The sequence below is a fragment of the Alligator mississippiensis genome, chromosome 4 (genome assembly GCF_030867095.1).
Source record: "Alligator mississippiensis isolate rAllMis1 chromosome 4, rAllMis1, whole genome shotgun sequence".
Lineage (NCBI taxonomy): Eukaryota > Metazoa > Chordata > Crocodylia > Alligatoridae > Alligator > Alligator mississippiensis.
Genome location: NC_081827.1, coordinates 142,150,570 through 142,160,871, shown reverse-complemented (window position 1 = coordinate 142,160,871; position 10,302 = coordinate 142,150,570). Strand labels below are relative to the sequence as shown.

Genomic DNA, 10,302 nt, shown 5'->3' with positions numbered 1-10,302 from the left:
AATTTCAGTGTCATGCTATTTTCTCCCTCTTCCTGATTATTAATAAAAATATTATATAAAACCAGGCCCAACTTCCAATTTCTGTGGTAACCTATTGCAGGCTTTGCCCACCTTTCCATGATTTTGCAAATGCAATTGCCACTGATGCAATTATTTGTATTTAAATACTTAACGTCACGGGGATGTTAAAACTAGGGTACTAACTGGCTTGTGCGTGGGGGAATTAAGCATAGTAACTACTCAGCTCTGACAAAAATTATCCCAAAAATACATTGAAAACTCTTATTTAATCTCCCTCCTTTAGATCAGAGTCTGCTTTAAAAGGATGTGTGGGCAGAACAGGAATTTTTACAGTTGGAGCAACCTGTGAGGTTTAACATTCTACTTATGGAGACCATCAAAAGGGAATTTTGCAATTGATTTTTCCCAACAGACTTCTGTAGGTATTTTATTATTTTTATTCATATGCTTGCCCAGCAGGAGTCAATATAACTCATAATAGCATCTCCTACAAATCAGTGATAGGTAGGTGAGCCTGATCTAGTGGAGCTGGGATGGTTGCTGCTGGTGTGGTTGAGAGAAGAGATGGCCCTGCTCACAGGTTACTAAGCAGCCAGTCCAGCACTGGCATTCGAGTAATGTTTCCCAGGGCTTCTTCTAGTTGCTTCTCCTTCTCATACTTCAGCACAGCCTGAATAATCTCCCCCACACTATATCCCTTCTCCATGGCTATTGAGGACAATTGCTGAATCTGCACAAAGGAGAAATAAAACAAAATACAAATGATGACATACCATAAATCTTTCTTTAAAGGACCAGTTCTGGGGTGAGGCTATTGGAGGTTCCTCTTGTTCACTTACTTCTGCACTCCCCTCTGAGGTGTATGATATCCCACAATAAAGGCCAAGTGTTGCAAGAGGCTGACTTAAATAGTGATGGTGAAAAGAGGCACAGAGCCCTAATGTGGTTAGGTCATTGGTAAGTGGGGACATGATAATCATTCACACAATACTAAAACAAATGTTAATATATTAATTAGTGTAATACATGGGCAAAATCACTGGGTGAACTGAGAGAAAGCTAATGAAGAGAAAATTTAGGCTGGACATCAAAAAACTCTTTATTAGCTGCTACTTGTTACAAATGTCCAAAATCCTACTCTTGTTACACACTTATTTTGAATGAGGCTCGCTCTTCCTGAGATGAACAGGGTTTGACCTAAAACAAAATGCCATGGGCTGTGGAACTAAGTGTTGAGTTTAGAGCACAGTTGTTCAAGAAATGCTTACATTCATAGCACAACAGAAAAGCAGGGCTGAAAGGGACCTCTACAGGTCATTTAGTCCAGTACCCTGCTGAACATAGGATCACTCCTGTCTAAGCCATTTTAAGAAAGTGTTTCTTGGCACCTATTACTCTTGAAAAACTATTTGGCTTCATTTTTTGTATCTGTTATTTACGAAAAGGAGAACAAATTGTGTTCTGAGAGTCAAGGACAGCATAGTAGACCACTGAAGAAGGAAATTACAATGGTTCTGGAGATAGGCTCTTCTTAGACTGACCTTCTCCAAGTACCTCCTGGTTTCTGGCAAGTCATTCTAGGTCTGATTGTTTTTTGGGGTTTTTTTTTAGCATTTAGAAAATCAAAGGTACGTGAAAATGTGCCACATGTTATACTCTGAAAAGTGTCTTTACCCAAACCACTCAGCTACCTTTCAAGTACTTAAGGACATTCTTCCATGCAAGCCATGCCCACATAGACTATTGATGGCAAGCATCATGTCCTAGCTCCTAAGGTATTACAGTCTGGCATGAAATAAATCCCTTTTTTAAAATTATATACATATGTAATTGGACAGCAGACTTTAGCTAAATTCTACCGTGACAATAAAAGCATCTGATGAAGTGAGCTCTTGCTCATGAAAGCTTATGTATCTGATTCAGTTTAGAAAGTAAATTTACCCTGCCATCTGTCTGTCTGATTTCAGACCAACACAGCTAACTAACTACCTCTCTCTGCTCAATACAATCATAGTCACTTCCAGGGAAAAAAAAAATCCCTTTTCATTCCTTATTTATTTATTTTTAAACCACCATGAAGAAAACAGAAATAAAATGCCAAAAAGCAAGACTGAGACAAAAAAAAATTACTCAAAAGAAGCGTCTGGAAATTCAATGGTAAGGGGGAAGCTAAGCATTAACCTGTCATGCTGAAGTATCACAGCAGGTGGAGGAACACCCATAGTTTGAAGGCTATGGAAAACAACAATAGAGCGGAATTTGTGGAAGTAATCTGTAGGGTATGTGCTTGTTTATGGGCATGAACTGGGAATGGCTCTCCTGGATTTTCTTAGGTTCTTGGTCTAGTTTCTGGTGAGGGAAATGAAGGCCTCCCATTGCCTTCAATGGGTTATGGATTCCTATGCTTTTAAGACTGGGGAAAGTTTGTATCTCAGCCTGAGCTTTGTGGCACTGGATCCAAAATGGAAAATGAAACAACATTACAGTCCCAGCTTAATTACACAAATTAAGAAAATGAAACCTGAAACAAGACCTGTTACTATTGACCTCTACAAACCTGGCTCCTGACCTGTGGATTTGGTTGAATAATCTGTTAAATGACCCAAGTAATACGTATTTCTGTTTTTAAATGTCCTGTGTGTATAAAGCAAAATTTCACAGCAACCTGAAAGTGAAACTGAGTACACAAAGACTGAAACTGATTTTCATTGCTCACACAGAGAGAAATACAAACAGTAAACAGAGCAAATACAGTGAAAAGTAATTTGGGTTTTAAACTCTTTTGGTGTTAAGAATGGGCCAAATTTTTAATGAGAGATAAAAATGGAGTGTATACCATCTGTAACTTCTGAGTTGTTTCTATAAGATGGATTTAGCATGAAAAGTTTATTTCACAAAATAATATTTCCCACTATTAAGAGTGTAAAAGGGAAGTGATGGAAACAAAGTGGTGTGGTCCATTTAAAGTAGACTAATTAAAGTAGCAGAGAGTGCACTGTAAAGAAAAGTTCTGCTCTGACCAGTGATGAGCTACTGCCATCAGTACTACATTGAATACTAGTCTAGACAGCGAAAATGTCAAAAATTCAGCTTTTCATAGCAACTAAACTTGTGTCTTCTGCAGGATAATAGAAAACAGAAGTATTTAAATGCCACCATGTTCTAACACCCCTGACCATTCTCCAGTTGCTGCATTACTTACCTTATTCAGAAACTCATCATCCTCATCCAAGAAGTATAATACCGGCACATTTGTCTGAGAGGCAGCCACCCACTGGAGGATGGAATAGAGCTGTTTCTTATGTATGTTGTCAGGGGGATTCTGATTCATTACTATCACTTTGTGACCAGAAGCACTGTCTTCTCCTGACCCCAAAGCAGCATCAGCTGCCCCTGGACTCCTAGAATCCATACCTCCCATGCCATCTTCCCCATTCCCTATCTCTGCTAGAGCAGACTCAGGGTTGCTATATTTGGCTATCATAAGACACAACTTTGTGACGGTATCAACCAAGCTATCAATAAATTGTCCACTGCTCCCCTCTTTTCCACCTAGGTCAAACTGATTGGTAATCATTTTTGTCAGTCCAGAAATAGCATCCTCACAGGACTGTTCAGTTTCTGAATGGACAGAAGAGGCATGTCCCTCAGAATTTTTGCCAGGATCCCTGTTCGGTTCATCCATCGCTGAATTTCCTGGCTGCCCTTCTGATTTGCAGCCAGACTCATTGATTAACTTCTGGATTAGCATTAAGATGGCACTAGACATGCCATTTTCAGGGTTCTGCTTTTGAAGATCTGACTTCTCAGAATCTGATTCATCAGCTTGGGCTGATGGATCTTGATCATTTGCTGAAGATAGCCTGAACTTCATGTCACCACCTTTGTCCTGGGACTGCTGAGAGAAGAATCCAAATGCAGTGGTACCTGCTTTGTTAGGACTGCTGCCTTCAGCCAAAGCCTTGCCTGCGTTCTCCTGTTGGATTAAGTGATATTGTATTAACAACAGGGCAGTCACAATCAAGTCTTTTGCCCATGAGTCTGCTGAGATTTTAGGCATATCTTGAATTTCTGAACTAAAGGGTATGTTTTCATGTGGTTTATTTCTGGCCTGGCTTGTTGGAGGTTGGAATTTTGAACATAGGTTGCATTTGTTTTTATTTTCATGCCACAGAGTAAGCCCCTGCTTAATGATGTGGTTACCTATTGTTTCTGCACAGGTCTTTTCCTTTTCTTTGGTCACTGTTTCAGTTTTTGTTGCTGCAAACCTCAAGTTCTGAAACTTTGAATCTGCTGTTTCTGAGCCTGACTTCACAGATGCGTATGTAAGGCTTTGAGACTGGGCCTTATCACCTGCTGGTTTTTGCACAATTAAAGTGTTATGCAAATGATTCAGCATTGCTTGTACAATTTCTGCAGCCTTGTGACTTCCTTGGTTGAACAGAGTACGCTTCACTGCTGAAACAAAATCTGAGTCGGTCATAAGTGTCCCTGTGATATTATGTAAATTTTTCATGCAGGAGTCTATTAAGTCTGAAACAACCTCTTTAGAATGCTTCAGTAACACCTTCTTCAGCACCATACAAGCTATGCTTGAGTCACTTGCTTGAATTTTCATGGTCTTCATAACTGTGACCATCATGTCTGAAACCACATTATTTGCATATACCAGTATCCCTTTGCTTAGAGTATTCGTAAATTCATCTTGGCCAAAGCGCTTTTTATGATGGCATTGTTTCTGGTCATTGAACAATGACCCCCTTTCATGACAAAACTCATTTCTATTGGAAGATTGTTGGTTTACTTCTTTATAAAATAATGTTTTCTTCTTGGAAGATGAATTGTCTTCATACTTGGTTTCCTTCAAATTAACATTCATTTGATCTGAATTCTCTGATGGGTTGTTTTTGCCTTTCTCAGTGCCTACTCCAATAGACTTGTGGCCTGGTTCCCCAAAAGTGGCAAAAAGTGACTTGTTTATGCACTGATCGGCACCATCTGACTTCTCGTTAATCTCTTTATGTGCCATTGAAATGACAAGGTTAGACAGTCTACTGACACAAAGAGAAAGCTTGTCGCCATCTTGCTGGGCCTCTGCAGAAGCAAGTTCACCTTTGGTGTCTTTTGGCTCCTTTTTATTCAAGGTATTTTTCATTTCCAAATGAAACTCTGGTGATCCACTGTTGGATCTGATGTCCATGCATAATTGCTTGTCATAGACACTAAAACCATCTGGTGAGGGTGCATTGCCTGGTTGGAGGCTGTGTCCACCCAGGGAAGGTTCCCTTGCAGTTTCCTCAGCATTCTGTTTGCCAGTAGAATTCAGCACATCCTGGATTCCAAGTGCACATCTTTCAAGGTCTTTTCGGAGCCAAATCAAGATTTTAAGTGGATCAGCTGCAGCTTGTTTGAAAAGTTTTGCTGAATCAGTCTAAGGATTAAAACAAAACAGAAATGTACAATGGTTGATTTCCCCAGTAGTTGGGTTCTTACAGTAAAAAGCCTGTCAGAATTCTAGGAGTTATATGTAAAGGCCTGATGTAGCTTTTGCTGGCCTTTTTTGTACCAAAATATGAGTAATTGCATAGCAAGTGCCAGTAATACTACACTGGAGGGCTGAAGAGGAACCTGGTTAATGCCTGATCTATGGCCTAGTAGCCAGGGCACTTTGGTGAGAAATGGAAGATGCAAGTTCAAACTATTTATGGATAAGATAGGTCTAGAACCTTGGTTCCCTACTCCTTGGATGGGTCCTCCTACTCTGCTATCAGGCTAAAGCATAAAATTGTCCTCCTGCCCACCTGGGATTTTGCCCAGCTATGATTTTGGTATTCACCTGGTCTTACACACTTATCTAGGTGAGCTTACAGAACTGTGCACCTATCCAGCCAGGGCAGTCCTACTGAGCATGCTCAGGAGCCACCTGGGCACTTGTGCAATGCTTGTGCATGAACACTGCCCACAATTAAAATCACAAAAATGGCATTTACACTTGCAACTGCCATTTAGGTGAATAAAGTGAAGGAAGAACTACCCCTCACTTCTAGTGCAGACTCACCTAATGATGTGAATAAAAAGACTCTTGGTGAATTGGGTAAGAGTTAGATCAGCGACAGTATTTGGAAGGAGTCTGGCCTCTTTCCCTGTGTAGATTGAAAAAAGCCTATGACAAGGCCTCATTGGTGTTTTAATGACTGTGCACACAGATGGTACAAAGCATAGGTAGATTTGACTTTAATGTCATTCACATGATTCATCAAGAAGTATTTCCCGTGCCTATTAAAGACTGGGAGACTGCTTTTTAGTTTTAGTCTTCTGGCAGCGTTGACAAGCATGTTTGCTGTCACGAAATGGCAACAACAGAATGAAGAGTAGTAAACCTGACCTGTTCTCATTTCTCCTTCCTTCTGAAATGTACTTACTCTGTAATGTGTGTCTGATGCCACATTCCAGTAGTTGGCTCACTCATGATAAGGATTCTTACTAGTGTCACCAGTTACAAGTCTGTGTGTGGAGCTGAAGAACTAATGCTCTAGTCACAGCTCCGAAGGCAATTTATCTAGCAGTGGTCTGTACTGTAGGGATTTCTTAACTAATTTTCCCTGGGGCTCAAGAACAAAATGTTCCCAGCCACAGTGAATAGCCAGGAAGTTCTTCCATGAGTCTATTTTGATACCTCCTCAGATTCAAAGCAAGGAGCCTACTGTGGATCTGAAAGCTTCCCATGTAGAGAGTGAAGGAAATACACAGCAGTTATATTCATGCTGCTGTTCACTTAGTAACAATACTTTTGTCATGTCAGCATAACATGCTTAACTCTGGTAATTACTCTCAAGCAATCAGACACTACCCCTGTTGTGCATGGATTTTTTTTTCACAGCAACAAGGGAGAAAAAAAATCATTTAACATAGGAATATGTTATTATAAAACCATGAGACTTGGCAAAGGGATTCAGGGACAAGACTTGTATCTCCAGCTATATTTATCTCACTTCTAAAATTACCAATCTGCACCTGCAAGCCTAACTTAACTTTGTGACTCAGCCTCATCGCCTGGAATGTGATTACTTACATGAGTAAACATATGCGGGCCATTGTTCAGAGACCTAGCTTTCATTTTGATAGTATCCCTTTAATACCTGGCCAATAGTGGTATGAGTTGAAGTGCCACAGGTGTTCACTTCTTCCTTTGAACCAGCTAGCACAAGTTTCTAGCAGCTTCATGTTGGGGAAATCCCCTCCAGACTGTAGACTTTGGCCTACGAAGAGCCTGCACCTGAAGAATCTCTCCAGATTTAGCACTAGGTCCAGTGCTGGTTTGAAGAGCATATCAGGAGTCTGGTTGGTGCTGTATCCACTGTAGATGTGGTCAGTAGAAGTAGTTGGTGTTGAGTTTCAGTGACTTGTTCTAAGGGGCTCCCTACTCCCCTGCTACATCACAGGGCATGTCTACATGGGGAATTAATGTGACTGAATATACTCTGGTTCAATCTGAGCTGGAGTAAACTAATCCTGACATCACCGTCTATACATGCATTTAAGCGCAGTAATTTACTGCACTGCTGGATACCACTTGTACAGACAGGATTATCCAGCAGCACAGTAAATTAGTCTCCTGCACCCTAATTGTTGTGCATGTGTAGATGGTGATGCCTTACTGCATAGCAAATTAGTCGGCTGAGCTGTAAAGCATCTTTTGTAGACATGCTCACAGTATATTCCACCACTGGCACCATCTCATTCATATTAGGGCTGTGCGAAGCTTCAGGTGCTGATTTGATTCAGAGGAGATCCGGCCTGATTCGGTAGCCAAATCTCCAAATCCAAATAGAATCAGGGGACCAATAAAAAGGTCTGAATTGATTCAAAGCTCTCCAGATCTTCAGAAAAGATTCAGAGAGCTTCGATGATTCGGGCAGTCCCCGCCTGCTGCAGCATAGAGCTGGAGCTGGACTCAGAGCTGGTAAGTAGGGGGCAGGAGAGGGGGGAGGGGACTATGGGGGGACCCTTTCCAGGCCCCATTCCCTACCTGCTCCCCCAGCCCCCATCCATGGCTGTCCCACCCACCCAGCTGCCAGTGCTTTAAAAAAAAGCTCCACTCATTGGGTGCTGCTGGGTGGGGAGGTGATGCCCTCTGCTCCCCACTGGCCCATGTTGCATGGGGGGCTCTGTACAAGCCCCCACGCCCTCTCCCCCACTGTCCCAGCCCCCCCCATGGCTGCCCTGCCCACCCCAGCTCCTGGCCCTTTAAGAATAAAAAAACTGAAAAAAAACCCCAGAGCTCACCAGCTCCTGCAGTGGCCTTGGGGTTTCAGGGGGCTAATGGAAGAGCCCACTATGTGGCATGGTGCAGTGGGTGGGGAAGCGGGGATTGCCCCCCACCAGGCAGGAAAAGGTGAGTCCAGGGTTTTTGATTTTTTTTTCCTCAAAGGGCTGGTGCTTGGGGGGGCGGGGGGCAGCCATGTGGTGGGGCTGGGACATTACTATACTTTTGGTGACAGAGCTCTGTCTATATGTGTATGTGTAAATAACATCTACAGCTACATCTATCTATCTATCTATCTATCTATCTATCTATCTATCTATCTATCTATCCAGATAGATAGATATGGATATGAATATAGATATTCCCACACAACTACACATACATATGTGTATATATGTATAAGACCATGTCTTCCTCTTATCCTTCCTCCTTGTGGGTCTCCTTTCATACACATCCTCATTCCACCCTTCCACTTTGGACCACTTGCCTTTCTGCTCCATGATTTCCTAAGTACTGTAAGCTCACAGGCATATAACCTATACCAACAATAAAATAAAGATTAAATGCAAGGAAAACTATTCCAGGTTTGTGCATCTTTCATCCTTCTGCCTCCCCTCATTATCCCTCATCTCCCTTACTGTTAGTTTCATCCCACAAATGAAAAGTTCCAGTATGTTCACATCTACTGTATCTAGTTTCATTCCAAACAGATTGAAACCTAGTAAACCGATCCGTTATACAAAGAGCTTTGCAACAGCCTGCTGGTTTCATGTTGATCTTTGCCTGTAACATTATTTAGAGAGTCAAATGAACCTGAAACTGTCAGCAAAATGGAAGGTGTACAACCCCCCCTAAGTCTAAATGGATAGAAAATGTCTGTGGCGTCAATCTAACAAAAGCCAAGAATAACAACAACTTTCACTATGATTTTTGCTTTCTGCTTTTGAATGTGCCACAAATTCTCTGTGGATCCATTTCTGTCAACCTTATACACACATATCTTATTCTGTAAATATTGGTAATTTTGGTGAATTCCTAGCCCTTGCACCCAGGAAATGCATCTTCTGAGTCTAACTCAGAGTAAGTCTGGTGAGTTCAGTGGAGTTAGTCTGGATTTACACAAATAAAGAATCATGCCCCTTATCACGAGATGAGTGAATTTAGATTTCCACCAGTGAAACCAATAACAGACATATTTATATTTATTCATAAATGTAAATATTTATTCTCCTGAATAGGTATCTTTTAGTATTTACGTATTGTGCAGTAAGTATGGTGACTTACACCAACTTGAGCGTAAATTTTATATCTGTGCCATGCAGGTATCGAATTTACATCTGATTAATTACTGTGCAGTAATGCATGTGTAAATGCGTTACTGTGCAGTAACTTTGTGTGTCCCAAGACAGCCACACACACAGTGTTAATGTGCTTTAACACCTGCACATGTAGATGCTGGCCTATTCCTGCTTACTTATTGTGCAGTAAATTTAGGCTGCTGTAAATGCATGTGTAAACATGCCCTGGGTGCATCTACACATGCATTTAAACCAGGACCAGTTTACTTGCAAGTATATTACTCATGAGTAAATGGTCCAGGACAGGCATCTACATGTGCAAGGATGTGGGAACAGATTTTGCTGCTCCTAGCTGTAAACTGCTCCCATTTCCTGCAGCCCTACAATGGGCCCCTGCTGCTTGAGTCTCCAGCTGCACCTGACAGCAGCTGGCAGCCATCTTCAAAAGGCAGCCTCACTCCTTGCTCCCTGGCCAACCGCTTTTCTGGCTGGGGGCCCGCATGCAGCGACTGCCTTCCCATGCCATGGCTGCTCCATCCCCTGCCCTTGGCAACAACGCCCAGTGTCCAGGCTCCTGCTGGCCATGGTGCTGGCCCTGCTGGCCCCAGACACTGAGGCCCCAGGCGAGCTGCACACCCGCCAACGGAAGTCAAGGCATCAGCTGTGAGAGGCACTGGCTGACCACTTTCTCTTGCACTCCCTGCTGTAGCCTGCCTG

The 10,302-nt window shown here is 42.2% G+C and overlaps 1 protein-coding gene across 4 annotated transcripts in view; it reads right to left on the bottom strand.

Annotated features, from left to right (window-relative positions):
* Positions 1-227: 227 nt before the first annotated feature.
* AKAP3 (A-kinase anchoring protein 3) overlaps positions 228-10,302 on the bottom strand; it is a 25,614-nt gene continuing 15,539 nt past the window's right edge. For all 4 annotated transcript variants that reach the window (XM_019482186.2, XM_019482189.2, XM_059726700.1 and 1 more), the window contains exons 4-5: positions 3,224-5,452; positions 228-751 (exon numbers count right to left, since the gene is read on the bottom strand). In XM_019482186.2, coding sequence (XP_019337731.1) covers positions 596-751; positions 3,224-5,452 — 2,385 coding nt within the window. In that variant the 3' untranslated portion in view covers positions 228-595. The remainder of the gene's footprint in view (positions 752-3,223; positions 5,453-10,302) is intronic.